General features: G+C 37.1%; 1 protein-coding gene across 4 annotated transcripts in view; it reads left to right on the top strand.

Moving 5' to 3' along the window:
- The window catches only part of ZEB1 (zinc finger E-box binding homeobox 1), a 120,504-nt gene that overhangs the window by 81,386 nt on the left and 16,000 nt on the right, over positions 1 to 23,118 (top strand). For 3 of the 4 annotated variants that reach the window (XR_009274404.1, XM_058800183.1, XM_058800200.1), the window contains exons 2-4: positions 14,623 to 14,823; positions 19,998 to 20,060; positions 21,683 to 21,844. Coding sequence is in view for 2 of the 4 variants with exons in the window: in XM_058800183.1 (XP_058656166.1) it covers positions 14,623 to 14,823; positions 19,998 to 20,060; positions 21,683 to 21,844 (426 nt within the window). In the remaining 2 variants the exon portion in view is untranslated. The remainder of the gene's footprint in view (positions 1 to 14,622; positions 14,824 to 19,997; positions 20,061 to 21,682; positions 21,845 to 23,118) is intronic. The other variant, XM_058800191.1, reaches the window with a different exon arrangement.

The raw sequence follows: 23,118 nt of genomic DNA, 5'->3' as shown, positions 1-23,118 counted from the left end.
GTAGAAGATTAGATATATTTTTGCCTGTGGGTTTTGGGGGGTTTTTTGGTGACTGGAAAATGCAAAATAGTGTAAGGAATAATTTGCTTTGGAGTTTATGAAGAAACAAATGTGAGGCTGAATGAAGCAAAGCAGCTGAAGGAGTTTCTCCAGAGGTGCAGCAGAGGACAACACAATAACTTTTTCTGGATCTCAGTCACCTTGCAGACCCAATTACTTCAGTTCTGTTCAGTAAGAAAGCTATTTCTTTCCTGATTCTAAAAATGCTTTCTTGACCATTGCTTCTTTAAAGTAGAGAAATACTTTAAATTACATGAAAAATAAATAAGAATGTTAGAAATCCTGGCACTTGTGTCAATTACAGCCATTTCTCCCTGTACTGGGTTTGCTTGTGAATTTGACATTTCTCTTGAGAGAGGCAGGTTATTTTCTGAAATCATTGAGCAATTTACAAATTTTCAGCAGTTGATAGGAATTTCTATTGCTGGTAGGATTCATAAATGCAGGAATGAACTATAATCAGAGGAATATAAGGCTTAAAGGCAAGGGTAGCATCAGCAAAAAACCCTGATGCTCAGGAAGGGAAGAGTAGGAGTCCTCCCTGGGGGTGCCAGCAGCCTCCAGGATTGCAGGAAGGGCAGACAGTGGCCTTCATCCCCTGCTCCACTGTTCTGCCAGTCAGAGAGTGTTCTAGTGCTCAGCCACCCTCTGGTGAAAAACCTTTTCCTGGTATCCAGGCCGGACCTTCCCCAACACAGCGCCATGCTGTTTCATTGTGTTCTGTCACTGGTCACAAGAGTGAATAGATCAGTGCCTGCCCCTTGGCTTCCCCTTGGGAGGATGTTAAAAACCACACTGAGGTCTTCTCTCAGTCTCTCCTCCAGGCTGAACACACCCAAGTGACCTCAGCCACTCCTCCTAAAGCTTCCCCTCCAAACCCTTTGCCATCCTTGGAGGCTCTCCTTGGACACCCTCTAGCAGCTTAATGTCTTTTTTATACTGTGGCACCCAGAACTGCACGTGACATCCAAGGTGAGGCTGTCCCAGCGCAGAGCAGAGCAGGACAATCCCTCCCTTGCCCTGCTGGCCATGCTGTGCCTGATGCCCCCCAGGACAGGGTTGGCCCTCCTGGCCCCAGGGCACTGCTGGCTCAGGTTCAGCTTGCCATGGACCAGGCCCCCAGGTCCCTTTCCATGGCTCAGCTCTCCAGCTTTCATTGCCCAGCTTACTCTGCCACGTAAGTTCAGACAGAGATAATATCATGTCATCATGTTATGTCTGCTCTGAAGTTCCTGGCTTTGCAGGGTATTTTCTTATTCCTTAAGACTGTTTTGATAGATAGAGTATCATTCTTCAAGGCTAGCAGTGCTGTTTTCTCAGGATGTTATTTCACATTTTAAGGGAAACAGTCTGAAACAGTTTGCTAGAACATTTAATAATTTGCTAGTTCATCTGAGTAACTTATATTGAGAACTGAATGAGAATTTTATTTTAAATTTAGGCTGGTGCCCAATTTACTATTTCTTTGTGTTAGAGTGCATGTATTACTGTATTTCAGAAAGAAGCTCTTGCATGTGTTTCTCTTCATTCTTGCAGCACTTTCTCGATGCTGATTTGAATCTTCATATCTGTGATGGGGAGCAGATGTAGTGTCAGTATCAGCATGGCTGTGTAAATCCTGAAAGTTTAATGTGTTCTCATACCTTCTTTGGGAACCAGACTCCTCTTGAAGCATGAGCTCACAGTGACTGTGAACTATTGCAATAGATAGATTGTGGTTATTCTTCAACATGGGAGCCAAAGAACTGGTTTGTCCAGTTTTTGGTATAAACATCTGGGTTTAAGTGCCTTTGCAGGGAGATTCAGTAGCTATATGTGAATAATTTGTGTACAGGAATGGAACAGTGTAAATCCAGATTACAGTTTTAAAGAAATTAACCCCAGCTTTGGAAGCATCTATCATAAATTACTTGAGCTTCAGAGAAAAATAGCATCTTTCTGTGGAATAAATTCATAGTCTTTTGGAGTATTTTCAAGAGGTTAGTATGGCAAAATATGTTTATTTCCTTAATATAGTATTAGAAATACCAATTAAGGTTCATTCTGATTTGTATAAATATAAAAATTTGTTATTTAAATGTATAAAATCCACTGACATAAAACTTCCCATTACTATTTTAACAATCTATATAGCCCTCATGGAATGCATCTTTTGAAAATTAAATTATTCCTTAAGCTTTAGACTTCCATTTAAACAGGATAAATGAGGCCTTTCATAATCTCATGTAGCCACCTGTTTCAAGAGAACACCAGGGATTGTCTGTCCTTGAAATCCAGTAAAATGCTGTAAATCCATTGTGTATTTTTTGACCATCTCTTTTTTCATGCTCCTACATTGCAGTAGATTCCTGAGAATGATAGCTGTTCATTATCTTGCCAAGGGAACAAGCCACACTTAGAATTTAGATGGTTCTTTATTTCCCACTTCACACAAATAAATTATATAAATGGTCAGTGATTTCATATTTTTAAAAATTTGAATATCAGTAATGTGAAAAATCTGTGTTGTAAAGTGAGTATTACAGAAATACAGTAGACAATTAAAAATTGGAGGGACTTGGAACTTGTCATACCACTCCCAGACAGCAATTTTCTGCTGCCAATGTTTTGGTTGATTAGCTGTGAATATAAATGCAAAATTATGTACAAATCATGTATGAATATGCATAATAAACTCATGTTAGTCAAGTACAAAGGTATGTGTAGCAAACCAGATAATCCAAATTACATGCTAAGACTATATTCATCTACATTTTGATATTCTAGCATCTCTTTGTAATCTTTATTTTCAAAAAAAAAGGGAATTAGGAATGTTTGCTCTAACAATCTGTCATGATAATAACATATAATCACTACAAATTAGTTACCCTGAATCCAAAAGTCATATTTTGAAAACTGAAACATAGAACACCATTAAAAGTGCTATATGTGGAATAGGAGTGAAGCCAAAATATAACTTGTCAACTTAATAGACAAATAGAAAAAAGTCCCTTCACTGTGTCACAAGTAGGGAGCAGCCAGGAGAGCTACTCAAATACTGGAGTGTTTGAACTTACAGTCAGAACAAATAGATGGCCATTGTGCATTTGACAAACTGCCTCTCCCTCAAGAGGTATATTTAAGGAATTTAATGGAGATTAAGTTTCCTTGGAGATTAGGAAAAAATGTTGTGAAATATGAAATGAAAATAAATTTGTACTCTAAATAAATGTATTCTGTTAGTTTATTAATTTAGGATATATTTATGCAACATGTCTTCAAAATTGCATCATTTATTACTCTATTAATTTAGGAATGAATAAAGAATTATGTCAGAGCTTCACAAGGCATGTGATTAATTTCAGTGGTATGTGTGCCAAATATAAAATTTTCATATTGTTGAAGACTTTTAGTGGCATCTTGTGATAGTCATAAAATTTTTGGTACAAGAAAAAATTTCTGTCATATGCTATTCTTGGGTATAAAATGTGCCACTGGAGTATCATCCTTCTGCTTGTATTTAGAGGATCTCAATACTTTAAAGCCAAACTGGTATTCCTGTATTGTAGTGTTTTTATTATCCCTGAAATAAATATTTACTGTCTATAAACCTAGGTAATGATGTTATATAAAATAGCCAGTATTATGAAATATATACATTTATATAAACATGTCAGCGGTGTATTCCTGAGGGATTAACCTGGCCTAATGCTATCTGAGTTATGAGGGATGGAGTAGCATCGTGGAGTGGGTTTGGTTATAGTGGTATCTTGTACTAACACAACATTTTATGTAGAATGCTGTGGCTGTAGAAAACGTGGCTCCCCAGTTTTTCAGCATGGATTAAGGTAATTATCAAACTGTAATTCAGATTAAGTCTTTAATGAGGATAAATCTAAAGCAACTGTGTTAGAGTTGTGTTCAGTTTATGCTGCAGTTATGACCAGAAAAAGGATATGACACTTGTTCAGCAAGTTGGTCAGTATGAGGGAACTTTTATGTAATTTTAGTGTGTGTGTTTTATGCCTGTATGTATCTTACATTTAGTGTTTCCATCTTGCTGCAATCAAGTAAGCTTCTTTCACCACATTTTCCCAAATGATTGGAACCCATTCTTTGGAACTGGTTGGAACTGATACCTAGTGCTAGTTAATGATGAGACAATTTTCTGTGGCTCATCTTTGGTTGGTGGCGTTTTTCTGTGTGCAAGGGTTAATTTCTACTGTAATAATAAATCATCTTTTTAAAACCTGACTCTGAGAAAGCAATTAGTTGTCTTATCTCCTGAATGCATCTCTAAGCTAGGTTTTTTTTCAATATCTGAGAAGTTTTATAAAGAAAAAAATGTCAACTGTTTGGAGTTAAGAGTATTTTGAACATAGAGCAGAGTGGTACAGTCACCAGTGGAAAGGTAATTTTTGAAGAGTTAAACAGGCTATGTAATACATGGACATACTTCTTGCTCTCAGCCTTTCATCACTTAATTCACTGTTTCCATTTGTTCAGTAAGTGGAGGTACTGAAAGATGAAGGTTTCTCACATATTTATACATCTTACACTTGATTTTTATGATCATGGTGCTCAGTTGTCTTGGAGGCAGTAAACCCCTGCAGCCTTCAGAATGTGAGGAGCAGGTTTGGGTGTGCAGATTAATTTTTCCAGTCTTCTGAGGAAAATGACAAACTGTGCAACTAATACTGGTGGCAGAAATCCAAACTTACCAGCAGTCACATAGGAGATGAGGGAAAGGTTTCTATTTTTTTGTCTTTGATTTAATCAGACTGTGACTAAAACATTGCCACCTACACAGAATTAGGCTCTGCAGTGTATTTTTGAAAATTCAGATCTTTTTTTTTTATCATTAATATCAAGATTTTCTATTTAGCCTGTGCAACTTTATGGAAAAACTATGTGTTCTTTAGAAAGTGAAAAATGGGCAGAGTGCAGATTTATCAGAAGTTCATGCCTATGTATTACATAGCTCCTCCCACTTTCTGCTTGATATTTATTTTGTCCAAATGCAGTCACAAATATAAATAGTTGTAAAAACTTCAGTGTTGCACAGGAGGAGTTTTGTCACCTGTACTGAGTGAACACTACTGTGCGTTTTCTGTGGCTCCCTAAGGGACAGCATGTGAAATGAGTGAGCCCTGAGAAAGAAAAGTTACAGTGGTACCAAACTTCTTCCCTTCTGAGTCTTCAAAGCTGCAGTGAAATTAAAGAAATTTAAAAAAAAATGCATGAAGGGGATATTGTTCTTTTTTTACTGCTTCATAAATACTTCACTGTTTTATAGATACTTCCTTAAAGTATTACATTTCCTGTAAGTTTTTGTAAAGCTTCCTGACAGCAGCAGGTGACATGGAATTACACAGAGTTAAGTTCTCATTTGTAGAAACCTTGGCTTGTACTGTGGTGATAACAGGCAAAGGGTACAGTTAATTTTCTCATACACCTTTGGCTGTCTTGTTTTTGAAGGTTAATTTCTTTCTTATGGGACCATTTATAGTATTTTCAAACCTGTCAGCGCCTTGTAGTAAATACAATTTTTCAAATTATGCTGCCACTAAGAATTTTTGTATTTGCACATAGCATTTACATCAATCCAAAGACTATAAAGGGAGAAAATTTGGGCAATAGTTAGCTTTTTCATTAGAAAAATGACCATCATTTGCAAATCCAATAGAGTTCCTTTGCAAGTCCCTTTGTGCCACTGAAAGACTAAAAGACTTCATTTTGCAAAGCTATAAAGCTTGCATTTTTAACACAGAAAAGCTGCAGAGTAATGAAGAGTCTGAAAGCAACATGGTGAAAATTATATTTAAGTTACTTCAATGTAGAGGCCCAAATAAGGGAAATATTTTTAAAGCATATTATTTTTGTGTTATGATATAGGTATTCATTTCCAAATCTAACTTCGTGCTGTCAAACCTGAAAATATGTATGTGAGTATGTATCTGTATATGAACATATGTAAACAAATGTTTCTTGTATTATGGATTATTTTTGCACCAAGGCTAAACACCTGCAATGCTTGCCTTGCTTGCCTGTGTGTATCCTTTGCTTCTCATCTCTGCTCTTGTGTCAGTTCTACATACAGCTGAGTTCTCATTTGAGCACTGGAATTGATTCCTGCCCTTGGAAGATCCATACATTTGTAACAAGTAGCACTCAGACATCAGTGGTGGCAGAACTTCCTCTGTGTCTGCCCCACGGGGAAGCCTTGAGCTCCTCCTGCATGTGCATGACCAAACTGTTCCAATGGCATTGTGCAGGTAGGACTCAGTTACCTGAAAGGGACATGATGATAAGAACAAAGACAATCAGCAGAAAGTTTTCTCACTGAGACTGGAATATTTGCCACATTTGCTCCAAGTATCACTTATGTCATCTTGGGGTGTAGTGCCAGAGCTGTAGCCATTACCCTTGTGCTTGGGAATTGGTCCTGATTTAGATCATCAGAATTTACTCCAGACTTTGCCATAACATTGAGAGTCAGGGGTTTTTTTTTAGTGTCAAATGCTAATGGATTTTCAAATCATAATTTAAAATTGACAAGCAGAAAAATTCTGTTTACATTGTTGATTTTAATGTGTTGGATAAGCCAAGCCAAACATCCAGTGTCCCTCTTGGTAAAGTATTTAGAGCACATTTTTTCTGCAGTCTGCTTGCAAAGCATTTATTTTAAACTCAAAGTTTCTTTGACTTGTTCTGAAGAGCAAATAATCCAGTGCATGTGTATTGAGGTGATTTATATACCTTAGTGCTTATTAAGATTCTTGAATTTTGTGGGTTTTAATGTGTTGGAATATTCAGTCAAAGTGTGTCAAGCTGAATTTAACTAGAATTCAGTTAAGAGGTGTAGAGCTATTTTGAAAGAGGTTTTTATTAGTTAAACAAAATTATCAGAAATGTGCTTGGTACATATAAATATTTAGACTTCTATTTTTCCAACTATTCATATATTTATATAAACATGTGTAGGAGATGTAAGTCTGATCCCTTCAGGCAGAGAAAGGACAGAATCCATTTCCCCATTCTTGTGTGAGCACACTCACGTGTGTGTATATCTACACAAATACAAATCAACACAAGTCAAACTCTTATATATAAAAGCTAGTTCTGCTCTCCACAGTCATAGCACATATACCGTTCTTAAAAGCAGAATGACTTTTCTGAAAATTGCAAGTATGTTCTTAAATTAAATTTTAAATGGATTGTTTCAGAAACTAATCTCTGGCATGGCTTTTGTTCCTGAACAATTTAATTGAAAGTATAATACAGTTTCTTCATTCTTTGCACGTAATGAGATCTCATTGTGTATTTTTACTGAATTCAACAGGCTACCTAATGGAATGTTTTTTGCTGCCTCCACTCTCCTCCGTAAATGCTGCTGGCCATCCCAGTGCTGCAGGAAATCACCCTGCTGCCTGATGGAGGCAGTGACATGAGTGTGAAGCAGCAAATATTTTCACTAAGAATTGCTTGTACTTGTTTGAGAAATAATGACAGTGTTTCCACTTAGTCAAGCCAGTAATATGGCAGGTAAAATTCTAGATGGATAAAAGTGAAGCCATGAATGTTGAGGAAAGGTCCTGTGATGGGTTCTGACCTGATTGTTACCATTCAGGAATAGCACTTCTGGGTTCAGAGGTAACAAACCTTTGGTAATGCCAGCTTAATTACTTGTGGAAGTCAAGAAAAGTCTAGAAATATGGTTGTGTTCTTAGGGATAGAAGGGATAAAGAAAACAGTGTGTTGTAGTGCTGCCATTCTAATCCAAGATGAATGCTGAGTGCAGTTCTAGATTGTCACCTTTCCCCCTGCTAACACAGGGATGCAGCAGAACAGGAGGTCCAGAGAGGTGCAGCAAAAATGATCAGTGGAAAAACTTTTGTATGGGTAACAAGTGAGCAAAGACTCTTCCTGTTGTAGGGGAGGGCAGTGCTGTGATGTGAATAAAATCATGGACAGCACAGAGCACACAGTGGACACCCACTGCATGTAGTGCACAGCAGGTTCAAAATTAACAGAAAGAACTTATTCTGCCCACAATACAGAGTTGTGAAACTGCTTGCCTCAGACTAATGTGAATGACAACATTTTCATGAATTCAAGAAGTAAGCAGACAAATTCACAGAAAATTAAGCTCTTAGGTATAAAGACAGCACAAGTCATTTAGGAATTCCAGAAGCCAGAAAACTCCAAGCAGAGAATTTTAGTAGAAGCATGAGCATATGCTTTCTTTTTTCTTAAGCTCTTTCTCATGTTTCTGCTTCAGGTGGTAGCATGGTTCTGTATATATTATTGCATGCAAGTATTAAACTGAGAGGAAAAATATGAAAATAACATAGAGGTCTATGCAGCTTATCAGTGGAGAGTTGAAAGTATGGCATTTCATTCAGTAGTAGTAACAAAATTAATAGTACACCCTAAAATCTAAGTATAAAGTGCTGAATGCTAAATGACTAGGTTTCAGACTTCACAATATATTTTGCTTAAATATTGCACTAGATCTAAATAATATATAGGAGCAGATTTTCAGGTGGGCTGACAAAGAGTAAGTGGTTTCCAAGAGATGATTGTAGGCTGTCAGAGCAGAAATCCATGAACTGGGGATGAACTTCAGAGAGCACAGGAGTTGTTCCAGTCTGTAGAATCAAACCTTTCTTTCTAGCAGAATTCATGCATGAGCATTCACAGCTTTTTTTTGGAGTAGCTTTTAGAAGTAGGATTTCTAAAAGATCAGAATCTCTCACACCTGTTCTACATCCCCTGCCAGTTCAGTGTTGAGATGCTGAGCTCACACAACTCAGATGTGTTGGTTACGTGTTCAACATCTTAAAAAATTCAACAGTGTTTGTGTTAACTCACAAATTCCCAAAAGTTGTGTGTGGGGGGTTTGTTCAGTGGAAGTAGGTGGGATTTTTGGGATAAGTATGGAGAGGTGTACAGAAGACAGCTAGTAAGAATGCTGGACCAGATCCTACATAAAAGACAATGGTCAAGTATTGAGCAAAAGGTTTTAGCAGGTTCAAAGCAGCCTTCTAGATCCTGGTATTACATGATAGGTATTTTGCCTTAGTTCTGTGGAATTCTGTCCTCTTTTAAGTGCAGTTCTGTCCTCTTGCCAGATCTCAAATAATTCTGATGCATATTCCACCATGTATGTTTTTATCTTGTTGAGTGACATCAACTTGATTGTGTCATTCCTTGTGTTGGGAATGTCATCTTTCATGTCACCTAATGATTCTGAGGGCAGGTTTGAATGGGGAGTGGTGAGCAGGTAACTGGTGACAGCTTTTTAAGGAGCTTTTCTTCTATTGACACCCAGATGGCAAAAATAATAATTGTATTTTTGGGGACTCACCCATTATGTCATGGAAACAATGAATCCTAGAGTCTTTCATCACCACAATGTTGGTGTTCACCTTGAATTTCGAGGTTTTACTGATTTTAAACCAGCAACTAGCAATTTTTTCCTTTCAAATATCGTATTTGATTTGATTAGACTTATGTATCATGTTTGATTTGATTAGACATGTGTATCATAGTTGCCCACCTGTATTCAACCAGCAAAATAATATATATCTCTGTTTTAGCTCTTTAATCACTACTTCCATCTGAGCACATTTGTTTTTTAATTAGAATTGTGCAACGTCATACATCTGCTTTGCATTTAGGACTGTAAAAATCCAGAAAGTGAAGCTCATTTGCTGCAGTTCATTTTGCAGTCATTTGTTGTTAGAGGAAGGAAAATTTCGACTCCAGCTAGTGATCTGTTCTTTAAGAACCAGGATACTGTATCACGAAAGGGATCAAGAGGAAAAAAAGTAATTATGGTTCATAAAATGTATTTTTAATTACTGTTTCATAATTATTTGAGATCTTATATAGTCATGATATAAAAATCAATTTTCTTGAATAAATATTTAGTCTTCAGTGTAATTTATAACATGTTTTTGAGGCTTTCTATTAACCTATGAAAGTAAAGCTGAAATTAATAAACTTTAATAATGTAAAATTTTGCTAAGGTGCCATACTGTACATTGAACAGAGTAGACCCATGTGTGTGTCATACATCATACCTGCTTGTCTGTGACCTGTCTTCAGCTGATTGCAGCCATGGCTCATGATCTGTGGCTTTTACAGTTATCTTGATAAGACACCCCTCAGTGGTCTGCAGCTTGTCCCCTGTGGCTGATGGCTGTCCCTGGAGCTGTGGTGGCCGAGGGTGACGTAACCTCTCTAATTGTGCTTGCTTTTCACAGAGCAATGTCTCATCCTGGAGACACTGGCTGCTCTTGGTGCCAGATTTCTGTGATCCAGGCTGAATTATTTTATTTAGCCAGTCACTACTTTTAAATTACATTAGCTAAAAGTAAATAGTACTGAAGTCTGAAATACTTCTAGCTCCTTCACTGGGAAGCCGTAACTGTTCCAGGCAAGGTTTTATGTGTGTTTTATTTTCTGCATGGAGTATTTTGCCAAATTAGAAGCCCCTTGAAGTCATCATTTATGTATAGTCAATTTAATTTCTTTCAGAGATTGTAAGCAGTTGTCTCTATGTATTGCTTTTGCATTGAATATACTTCAATCTTTATCCAAAAAGGTTTTATGAAATTTATTCCTCCCAACTTCAGCAGCTCCTGTGGCGCCAGGCATTGAACAAGGCTTGTGAGCTTGTTGTCCTCTTCTTTCAGTGGTCACTATTCTGAGAAAACATCAAGGATGGGAGGAGAAAACACTCAAAATTATGTACAGATAGGGAAGGTTTGAATTTGGCTGTACACTGAACTGAAGAAAGGAGAGGGGGAGGATGATTACCCCTGGAATTGAATGCCAGATGCCATAGTTCCTGTGAAACATGGAGCCAAAATCTGTCTGAGCAAATGGAGGCTGCAGCTTCCTACTGCCACTTGTTCATCTTGTAGGGTGCCAGGAGCAAATCTGCATTGCTAAAGCTAAGATTTGCAGCCATGAAGGTATCAGTATGGTATCATGTAATGGGATTTTGATTTTAATTTTAATTAGCTAAAAATACAGTAAATTACAGGGTTTTATTGTTTTTTAACCATAGTTTCCGTTAAAGAGTGTTAACACATTCTTTGAAATCAAACACTTGACTTTGAAAGCTGAGCATTCAAAAAAAGTTGGAAAATGTTGAAATGAAGATTGTTCAAACTGTTTTAATTTGTCTCTTGCATGTATGCATAACGATAAGATCTTTAATTATGTGATCACATAATTTTTTCACAGGAGGAATGCTGCCCAGAGAATAAATCAGGGGTGTTTATTAAAGGAAGCTGTTGCCTCCAGAACCCTTGCCTTAATTGCTGGAAAGCAGAGTAATTTAAGTAGAGGGCTGCAGGAATCAAAAGCATTCTCTCCAGGGCGTTTGAAAGCTCCACAGAAAGACTAGATTTTACTTTCTCATTTTGAAAGAGGTTTTATGTGGTTCTGGAAGATCACTTATTTGGAATTGGTCTCTATGTTTCTGGTTGCTGTGGCACATGGGCCAAGGTACCTGGGCTCTGGGCACAGCTGCATTTGGAATGAACACAAGTGTGCTTTGAATGTGTAAAACATTGGATGAATGCAAAGTCCTCTGAAAAGTACAGCCTGAAGTGCCCTGCACTGACGTGGCAATGCCAGGATTGCCAGAAGACTTTCTGGGTTTTAAGCAGCCAGGTTCTAATTTGCAAAATGGAGATAGCATCACCCTACTACAGTTCAGTTAATTATATGTTTTGAAGCCTTCCTTCTGAATACCATCTAAGGGAATTATATAGAATATAAAATATATAATCATGTAACTGTACAATAAATTGTTACAATACATTGCATATAAGCGTATGCCATACAACACCATACATTATAATATATGATATGGAATCCCATTCTGGCTAACATCCTATAAGGGAAACTTTGGGTGCACTGCTGGCTGAAGGGAGTAAGAAGTTTGAGCAATCACTTTGCAATCTAAACAAATGAGGCAGAAGGCTACAAATACTCAGTTCACTCCATAAAACTGAGCATTCCATTTGTATTTGCTATCACTGCACTAGATGAGGCAAGGACCTTGCAGAAGGAAAGCAGCATGTAATCATTTAGTTAAAATCATGTGTAGATATATGAGTGCTCCTGTCATTTTAAGTGCTTGACTTTCTGCTGTGTTTGGTGATGGGTTGCCTGGCCACCCCAAATGTGCTGAGACCTTTTAGTTGCAGCTTTGGCAGTTTTATTTTCCCTAAAGCATTTTGGGGAGAGGAAAGAAAAAATGTTAGAACCAGATTTCTTTGCTTTATTGTCTCGCCTGTTTAACGAAAGAAACTGAAATCCCAAAGATCAGCTCCTTGCTTTTTATAAGGAAGGAAGAGTTTTTAACTTCTGCAGAGTTGGCATTTTAGTATAGTGAGGATGTATGGAAATGTTTCATGGTGAAGAGAGCCCTAATGAATATATCATATCTGTAATGTATTTAATGAGGAAAGAGGAAACATTTTTTCTCCGTAAGTCTAATTCTTGAAGACGAACTGTTTGATTATGGTTTTGTTTTCCATAAAATCACTCTAATATAAGGAATACCACCTAATTCCCCAACTAACAGGAAATTTATTTTTAAAAGATAAAGTATTCATTGTCTACATCTGAACTTATCCCTATAAATTTTGATCCCCCCTCTAATTATCTCTTTTATGTGTGGCAAATGTAAATGCGTTGCTATTTTATATTAATAATACTCTGCATCTAAGCCTCAGAGTAAAACCCAATCAAGAGAAAAGGCTAAAATTATTATCTACTTCCTCTTGTTTTATGTCTGTTCTCACACTTTTTTGAAGTTGCATTTACCATTATTCAGGAGAATAAATTCATAAATCTCATCTGCTTTGGTGAGGGAATTTGTCACCTGTATTTGTATGTTTCATGTATCACACAGTATTATAGCATCACTTACAGTAGCTATTTTACTTTGCAAAATCAGTTAGAGGATATTAAGTGAATATGAATTTATCAATTGAAATGGACCAGATACTAGTTTTTAGGCAATTTGCCTGAATTTGCTGTTTTAGAATATGTCAATACCATGAGTAGTGGGGAGTTAATACATTTTTCAAATAGCACTGTGTAAAATATGGAAACATTGAATGATTGTTTTAAATTGAAAAGGCTCTTTTGTCATTCTCATGCATGTTTTAGATGAGACATTTTTCTCCTGAATTGGAAGGAAATGAGATGGTAGCCTATCTGTTCATAATGTTACTCACTTTTCCTGGTTACATGCATTTTTAAATTACTAAAATCTCTACTTTAAAAAAAAAAAAAAAGAAGAAGAGCTAACTTCAGAAGAGCCAGAGTCTGGTTTGCTATTTATCTACTTTAATAGGCAGTATTTCACATGAATGAATCAGTCTGGCTTCTTGTGAACTAACAGTGACAGGATGCAGGTATCATAAAGTACCATGATTATGTGCCTCCCAGGTATAATTCTGATAGCCATTGAAGGAGTGCTGCAGCCAAGTCTTGTTGGTTTATCCATCTATAAATTTATTCTCATTCTTAGACTGTACTTTGAAGCATTTTAGTAAGAAGTTCAAACTTGGCAGTGGAGAAATAATACCAACATAGATCTGTTTCATAGTTCCACTTCAGTGTGAGTAACATGACATTTAAACAAATGTCTTGTTTAGACATTTAGACACAAGATTGTGGAAGTAATTTTTTCTTGATACAGTTTACTTACAGTTTCCTTACATTTTAAGCTGAAATGACCATAACTGATCTTTTGTGCCTAAAAATGAAGACTGTTATAATAATAATCTGCTCACATATGACAGAAACATATATATTGTCATGTAATCCTTTGTCCAAAGACTTGCAATGTGTTCTCCAGGCTAAGAAAGTAGAGTTCTTACCTTTTCATTGTAACTGGGCAAATATTACATGAGATTCCCTATCTAAGTGATCTCTGTGATTTTTCCTTTCACATTCATCCTGCTGAGTCTTTAATGGGTGTAACTACAAGAGCTTTTAGCTTGGATCAGGAGCACTTAAGCCATTCTGAATTCAATCTCATTATTGTTCCCACTTGTTTCCCTGTGATCCCACAGCTGCAGCGTGGGGTGCGTTGGTTCCAGGAGGAGGCAGGGGGAAGCTGGGCTGGGGGAGCACACAGGGTGTGCCTGCAGGGAAGGGCTGGATCATGGGACCCCGAGAGCAGCTGGGCTGCCTTCTCTGAAGGGTGCTCAGCCTGGGCCCACGGGGTCTTCAGTGCCATAATAATCATAAAAGAGACTTTTGGCAATGCTGGCATCCACATTGGAGTGATCCAGCTGGAATTCTGTTGCTCCACTGTGGCTCCAACTCTGGAGCTGGCCACTGCCTCCTCTTGTGCAGCCTGAGACTGGGTGTGCACAGTGAGAGGTGGTGGGAGCCCAGGAGCTCTCAGGTGCTCCTTGTGTGCCAGCATTACAGCCAAGCTGCTCACAAGGCATCCCCATGGGGCAAGAAGCAATAATTATGTGACCCCATGCTGTCAGTTAAGAGTACGTTGATCAGTATTTTGTTTTTGTCTCTCCACAGTAACCAATTATAACAATGTGGTAGAAGCAAACTCAGACTCAGATGATGAAGATAAATTGCATATAGTGGAAGAGGAAAGTGTAACAGATGCAGCAGACTGTGATGCTAGTGTGCCAGAAGATGACTTGCCAACGGACCATATAGTGTTACCAGAAAACAGTGAAAGAGAAGCAAGTACAAACACTTGTTGGGAAGATGAAGGTATGTTCATTTCTACTGATGGTGCTATGGAAAGAAAGTTTTCTAAAATGCAGATTCAATAGAACTTTTTTTAGTTCCTTTTTTTATACTGAAATAACATGTAAGATTCACAATCAAAAAAGAGGTTTTATAACATATTTGTTTAACATACTTTATGTTCTTAATTTATTATTTGAAGCAGATTCAGAGGTGCATTAATTCTGTTGACATTGTTTAGTAGGAGCTTCCAGACTCTAGATGCAGCATTCCAAAGGCTGATTAAAGACTAGTTACTTGATCTTGGTTTTTTCAAGTCTTTGCCTGGCAGGTCTCTACCAGAGCTCCCTGTAAGGTTCAGGATTGGCTCAGCTTGGGGAGTAAGCAGTACACAAAAAACATGAAAAAAACCCCAATCAGATATTAATTTCTCTCGTTTTCCTTGTAAAATACAGGCAGAAAATTAATGTTTAGATTATTAGTTTTAGAATTGGCTATGTAAATCATAATGAATCATTACTTTGAAAATACTGGAAGGAGGTAAGTGTTGCACATATTAGGCAGCAGGTTTAGAAGCTGAAAATTTTAAACAGACAGGAAATGGGCCTTTTTTTTTACTGTGGAACCAGTACGTTCCACAGTAAAAAGATATTATGAGTTTCATAATATCACACAGCATGCTTACTTTTGAGCCAAATTGGGATAAATGCATAAATTAGTGGAATTTACTGTGGAATTTGGCCTTAATGCCCTGAAAGATACAGAATGTTTTTCAGCATATATGAACTCCAGCCACAATTCCTAGCATCCACCTTTGAACAGTGGTGGTTTAACATACGGTGCATGACCTCGCATCTAAATAAACTGAAAGCACTCATATGGCCCCTAACTGCAGTCCAGCTGAGAGAGAGCAGCTGAGAGGTCAGAGAATAGCATCAGCTCAGCCTGTTTTTACATAGCTGCCACTGCCAAGGTATGCTGTGCTAGGAAATGAGTGTTTTGGAGCTGAATTATTAGGTAGGTAATTTTCTTAGTTCCCCTGTAATATCTTTGCTCTCCTGCAGGATTCAGAAATTGTGGTTACATTAAAGTGGGCTCTGTGTAGGCTTGAACCCTTCAAGCACAGGTGTAGGAAATCTAAAAATGGGAAGGAAGAAGAGCACTAGCTCCCAGACATTTGGGATCAAGACCTCTTGGACTGGATGTTTTCTGGAGATGTACTCATCACACAGCATCTGGGCAGCATTCTGGGGGTTTTCAGCACTCTAGACATGTGATGCCATCTTTTTTAACTCCTTAAGTGAAATATACCATTTTTAACCTTTAAAAATTTGTTTGCTAAAATTCTAACTTCTCTTTAATTTTAAATTCTTCTGTGGTTGAAGATTTGCAATGTAAGCAATGTTTCTCTGCTTTGGAGTTTGCTAATGAAGACAGAATTTCATTGGTAGCCAGACAAAAGATAAATCAATTGCCATACAAGCTTGCTCAACAACCACAGATTTGCTCTGTAAAAAGTATGTATTCTGAAGCCTCTTTTGTAGCAGTCTGGAAGGGTTTTTTATTTTGATAATAGGGTTTTTTTTAAAATAAGTAGTTGAAATTTCTGGCAATGGCTATATGAGAAAAGTAAGGCTACATTAGGTTTTATAGAACTTTGATTTGCTAGGGTAGAATACTGTTTACTCTTTTGATAGCTTTCCTAGAAGGGAAAGTATGAGCTGAAAATCACATCATCAGTCTTGGCTGCATGTTAGAAATATGAAGAGAGAGGTACTGAATACATGATCTCTCACATACAGGGAAATGTGCTGGGGTAGATGGTGTGCAAGTATCTTCAAGACTGGTGATTACCTTCAGAAAAATATACTTTGCAGCAGTTTTAGTAAGTTGTGTTTCACCAGTAAAGTAGTACTCAGTGGTTCTGGGTTTAGCTGAACTTGACAGAATGAGTTTTTTGCGTATTTATTCTGTTCACGAATTGCCCAGAATAGAAACAACACACATAACATTTCTGTATCAGATTAGTTTCCTTCCGTTTCCAGTCATTCTAACTGAATTTCTAAAAGACCCTAGGAACAGGTGTTTTAAATATAAGGTGTGTTTCTCAAGAGGTTTAACTGAAACAGTCCTAGGGGTTTAAAAAAGTGAACCACGTGTATCCTGTACATGTTGTTGACAGTGTGCCAGCATTCATGTGTGCAATGATTCTCTCATATGATTTTCCTTTGCTTTAGTTAGAAGTAAAAACTATGCTACAATTAAAAGAAAAAAAAAAAAAGGCGGGAGTTAAACTTATTGTATTAATGCTCTTAAAAGAGCATTATTATGTACTATAAGTATTTAGCAAATCTGGAGGTCTCAGGACTGGAACTAAGATACCTTTGAAAAAAATATAAATGTGTTTTATGTTTATGGACTTTCTGGAATTCAAAATTTCTTAAAGTCATCAAATTTTAGGTTGAGCCTATATGCTCAAAAGTGTGTGCTGGCATTTGATGGGTTGTGTGTGGCATGTTTTTGATCAAAAAGCAAACAACCAGTCAATACTGCAAGCTGTAAATAGTGCTTGCTACATGAATATCAGAAAATTAGCTCTGAAGAATTTAAATTAGAAACTCTCTTGATGGGCTTTGGAATTCCTTTCCTTCTGTGCAGATCAAGACTGCAGTGGAAATTTCAGTGAAGTTTGTCTTTCTGTCTACAGCCAAAATTTCCACTTTGCTAGTGGTTTCAATTTGATCAGTTATCTTAGCCATGCAGAGATCCTTACTGTCAGCCAATGTCAGTAGTTGTCAGGCATGTTTGCTGCTAGTTAACACTGTCCCCTGACATCTGAAAATCGTCAGCATTTAACCCTGGGAAGCCCCAGTGTGTCTCTGAGCAGTAGCTCATAAGCAGTGATGAGATGCAGAGCCCAAGAACTTGTCTTACACTATCTGGTATGTCCAGCTGCAATACCAGGATGGATATTTATGACCTAGATGCTATTTGTGGAGACCTCTATTTAAGCTGTCATTTAGCAGGTAGCTTGAATTTCCTCTGGAACTCAGAACTGTGACTTCTGCTTGGTGGAACGGTGTCTTAAGGGTCTGTTCCCCCATCATCACATCCCACATCACATCCCGTTCTGTTGTGTCCCAGCTGTGTGATAACTGGGCTTCTGAGGGCACAGTTGCAACATTGCCTTTATTTGTGGACCATTCATAGCTATAAAGATGTATATCTACTTAATATTTTTCAAATTATTAATTATTCCTTCAGCATTTCCCTGTGGAAAAGGGTTTCTCCCTGTCTTGTAGCTATTGGGAAGAGACAGTACCCTACTTGTAGCTATTGGGAAGAGACAGTACCAAACAGAGGTTAGGATTATTAGAATTGAGAGGGAGTTTAACTTCACTAGATTAATCTATAATTCTATAAATTCCTTGACATTCTCTTGGGAAGCAAAGCTTTTATTTGTACTGAAGCCAGTGGAATTTACTGGAGACCCTGTAATTTAAATTTCCAGAGTAATAACTTACTGATTGATATTTCCCCCTTCATGTAGATCCTATTTTATAATGGAGAAAAATCACAACCATCAAAAACCCTCCTTAAAGGAAAATTTGTATTGTGTTTGATTTTACGAAATTAAATTTTGGGTTTAAATTTGCTTTGCATCCAGTCATCCATCTTACAAACTCTGAACCAAGTCTGGTATCATGACCCAAAACTTGAGGGGTTTTTAAGATGTCAGTTGAAATTAAGGTAAGATTTAAGAGTTGCAGTTTCCTTTTAAACACATTTCTTGTTTAAAGTAAGAAATGTGTTTGAATGGCCACTATTTGCAGATACCTTGGGTCTGTGGGCTTTGGTCAAAGTAGGCACAATTAAAAAGTTTTTCCTTTGAGGAAGCTGAGGTATTATTTGAGAACTTAAAAGTTCTGCTAGGATTTGTCATCTTCCTTCCATAAAGGAGAAATTGGCTTCTTCTGTAATTAAAAAGCTGGAATGTTCTGGGCTTTTGACTTACCTACCTAAAGGATTTTTCCTGCACTGAAGTAAAGTGAAGGAAGGTAAATAGAAGTAGGAAGGTAAATAGAAGTATAAGTAATAGAAGTGTTACAGGTGCCATTTCAGGTCAGAGCAGCTGTGCTCTAACCTTCTGCATCACCTAGGAGGTGTTTTCTGGAGTGTAGGTCTGAAGCATCCAAGGTTTCCATAATGAAACTATGAAATAACACTTTAGTTTCACATCTGTTGGCATAGCATAGATGGGGCATATAGGAGTGACAGAGAGCAAACCAAGCAATGTAGCTCAGCTGTGTACTCCTGCCCTGAGCCAGGTACCCACAGAAATGTCAGCAGTGGCTTTTCCTGTGGGAGCTTCCCAGTCCAGTGCCAATCAATGAAGCAAAATGAAGAATAACTTGGCTGTTTATTGATTTGCACCAGCAAACCTGTTGGTGTAAATTAGAGTTAAAACTTCCATGCTGCATCCTTGAGGGCTGCAGCTCAGCAGAGCTGGCAGAGCTGGGGCAGCAGGTTGGCTCTGCAGTGCTGGTTCTGCAGACTTATACCGAGTATTGGAATTGATACGTGAAGCAGATCTGCAGTGCACAGTTGTTCTGAAGGGGAAGCATGTGTTTAAAATCCTATTTTTGTTTAATTTTTTAAGGCAATCACAGCCTTAAGTGGTTTCCAGATAATTTGCAAGAAAGAGAACACATTAGGTTGCTGTTTGCAGGCATTACCAGCAAATTATCAATCATTTCTGAAAACCGCTAATTTATAACTGCATTTGTTTTATAATGCTCTGATTTCTGGAAATAATATTCCAATGTATCAGATGGCTGCATTTGTAGATGGGGTCACTTAAGTAGGTGACTCTCTGTTTGCTGGTGAAACACTGTCCACGGCTTTACCTCTCTTCACATAATGGTCAGTGTTTAGTATTGCTTCCTTTTTAGGTTTGGTTTTCTTAAGTATGAAATATCTTTGTGGTTCAACTGATCACACACGGCTGAAATAACGTGCCATCCATATTTTTGAAAGAACATTGTGTTTAAATGCACTTCTGAACAATACAGAAATGGAAAGCACTGATGAAGAAATAACTCAAGTATATTAAGTTGTTGGAGTGCATGTGCCTTTTGTTGTTGTTTTGTGGGGTTTTCTTTAAATATTCATTCTTTTTGTGAAATGTGCTATTTCAGCTGGAAAAGAAAGAAAGGAAATCCTGGGGCCTGAAGCTCAGACAGATGAAATTGGATGTACAGGTATTTCTTTGTTAATCTGAGTCCCTTATTCATAAAGTGCTATTGAATTTTAGTTAGGTATCATTCCAAAAGCTTTGGAATTCTCCCACCTCTGTTTATAAAAGTGCTTTGCTTTTCCATGCTAGAGGTCTTAAACTGTAAAAGCTGTTCTAGCTGAGGAAAAAAGTCTGGGCATCTTTTGGTGTGCAGGGTCCAGAGGTGCAGGTGACCAGGGACACAGAGCAGCCCTCCCTCCCTCCCAGGGACTGACCATGCAGCTCCAGCAGCACTGCATCTCCAAAGGGCAGAGCAAGGAACAGCAATGAGCTTGCATGTAGGGTCAACAGGTAGTGTTTGAAACTATGAAGAAATATACAAAAATAGACTTAAGCTAATACTGTATTTTATTATCCACTCCTCTGCTTGGACTGATTACATAGAAAGCAAAATAAAATGTGTACTTCAGTTTCAGACTCAAACAAAAGCAAATGGTTTGTTATTTTTTCCATTTCTCTGTACGACAGAAGATTAATATACATCCCATCCAACTTCTGAAAGGTTTTTGGGGGGTTTATTTAATGACCTTACTAGATAGGTAGATAATATCAGAGTAAGTCTTATTTAAAAGCAAACCCACATCTAAACACATTGATATGTTTTAAACTCTAGTTTCACCCATTCTTTTCAGTTCCTATAAAGTCAGTTCTTGCAGCTATGGAGAGCTGCATTATTCATTACATTACAGTCTACATGTGAGAGACTGCCTCATGTCATAAAAAGATTGTGTCAAATTGTAAATTGAGTATGTGACTTCACACTGAGAGATGAATCATAAAACTTCTCTTTCCTATTAAAAATATACCTCACATTAATAGTGGAGAACCTCTGTAATGATTTAGGGTGGTGCAGACAGAGCTTTCACAGAACGTTCCACCATGGTAAAAATAAACTCTATGAACAATGTATTTAGGCTAATACTTGGGATCAAATATTTATCATACAAGCATTAGGTAAAAAAATTTAATTTATTATTTGCTAATTTTGCAATACAGTTGTTCATTGGGCTTTTCTCTTAAGTTTTTAAGTGGGAAGTGTTAAAAGTTGGTAACTAGATCTGAAGCCTTTTTGGTAGCCATTTCCAGCACCATAGAACAAGCCAGTCATAGTTCAAGTTTGCTGCATTTATCTGCCCAGGTTTTTACTGAGTTCAAATATCTTCTGAGTTTGTGCTGATGAACAGCTATAAATAACATTAAAAATTGTGTCTTGAAGGCAACAAATGTACTTTTGCAAACACAGGAGCCAAGATGGTAACCAGGCCTTCCAGCTACAAGGCCTAAATCATTATTAATGTTGCATTTAAGATTTTTTGGGAAATTGAGAAGAACAGCTAAATCTGAAATGACAAAAATGCACTGAGTTAGGCAAACTGTGTTTAGTAAAGTTTTTAAATACCATTATGCTACCAGTTCTTCCAAAACATGGCATAATCTGGCATCTTAAAGGACTTAACCTATGCTAATATCTGTAAAGAGTTTTTAACTACTTGGCTAGAGGGAGATTTGACAATGTGAATTACTGAATCTCATTTATGTTCTTTCTGAACTTAATTTTGTATCTTGTGTCTTGTTTTTCACACTTAGTAAAAGAAGACGAATGTGATTCTGATGCAGAGAATGAGCAAAACCATGACCCTAATGTTGAAGAATTCCTTAAACAAGAAGATACAGCTGTTATCTACCCTGAAGCACCTGAGGAGGACCAGAGACAAGGCACGCCAGAAGCCAGTGGTCAGGATGAAAATGGTAAATATGTCATCAGCTCAGTTCTTACGAAATCAGTTGTACTCACTCCTTGACCCAAAACTGCTGGGCTTAAGAAGACACCCGTGCATATACATGCAACTATAGAGGAAAAAAATCTTAGTTAAATAATTATAAGAGGATAGGATCATCATGCAAAAAACATTGCCACTTGATTTTGCAAACAAGACATGCACTGGGATTCACTTGTATGAGTACCTAAATGATAACCTAGTCATTGAAGAGAAAAGTTCATGCTTTCATAGATCCATTCAACAGAACAGAGTAAACATTTATTAAACAAAATAGAAGTAAAGCAAAATAGTACAATTTTGTATAAGAATAACTCAAGGAGAGTTATAACATATTTCTTTCCTTTTTTATATTTCTAAACAAAGCTCCCAATAGGATCTATTAGATAGAATTTCTTTTATTGGGTAGCCAGTCTACAACAGGTTTTTGAGGTTTTTTGCCTGAAGGGACAGCAGCAAAGAAAAAAGAAGCTTTGTTCATTTAAAAATGTTTATGTGGTAAAAATAATGACCTGTTGTTATTTTTACATAGATATAGTTTTTTTTCCTCTGAAGAAGTTTCATGCTTAAGGTGTTCTGTGTGAGATGAGAGGTTACACTTTGTTCATTTCTTCATCATGAAGTATTTGAAGATGAATGCTATTGAGATTGGTTTGGCATTCTGTGTTTTCTCAAGTGTTAGCTTAGATAGCTTGTGTCAATTGGAATATTTATGATTTTTCAAGAAAAGGTAACAGCCTACATAAATGGTTAGGATTTGTGTTCTAATTGTTTTAAGAAAGGAGTATAACTGAGCAGATAGATGTAAAGATCGCCTTTTTGTTCTGCTCCTCCAGAGATTTTATGCTATTACAGATTTTACTTTAAAAAGTGCATTCATTAATTTAAGATTTTAATATGTGGTTGCAGTGGCACATATTGTCAAGTTAGTTTTACAGACTTGTCATATGATTTCCATGTAATCATTAAAAATATATCTTTGTATTAATCATTTAAATTGGACCTATCCCAGTAACTTCACTGAGAAGTATTGTGAAGATCACAAGGCTGAATGATAGTATTTAGTGTTTTAATCATTTTGGAACAGAAAATGCCAAAAATGTAGTGACATTTGGTAAAGATGCATGCTTCCAAACTGGGAAAGTAGACAAGAGAAGTGACAGAATCAGAGTTTTTTGTGATTTTGGGATAGTTTCATTTCATTTCTCCATTTCCTCCAACGAAAATAAAATTTAAGCTAACGTG

The sequence above is a fragment of the Ammospiza caudacuta genome, chromosome 1, assembly GCF_027887145.1.
Source record: "Ammospiza caudacuta isolate bAmmCau1 chromosome 1, bAmmCau1.pri, whole genome shotgun sequence".
Taxonomy (NCBI): Eukaryota; Metazoa; Chordata; class Aves; order Passeriformes; family Passerellidae; genus Ammospiza; species Ammospiza caudacuta.
Note: the sequence above shows the minus strand (reverse complement) of the source record. Positions and strands in the feature narration are given on the sequence as shown.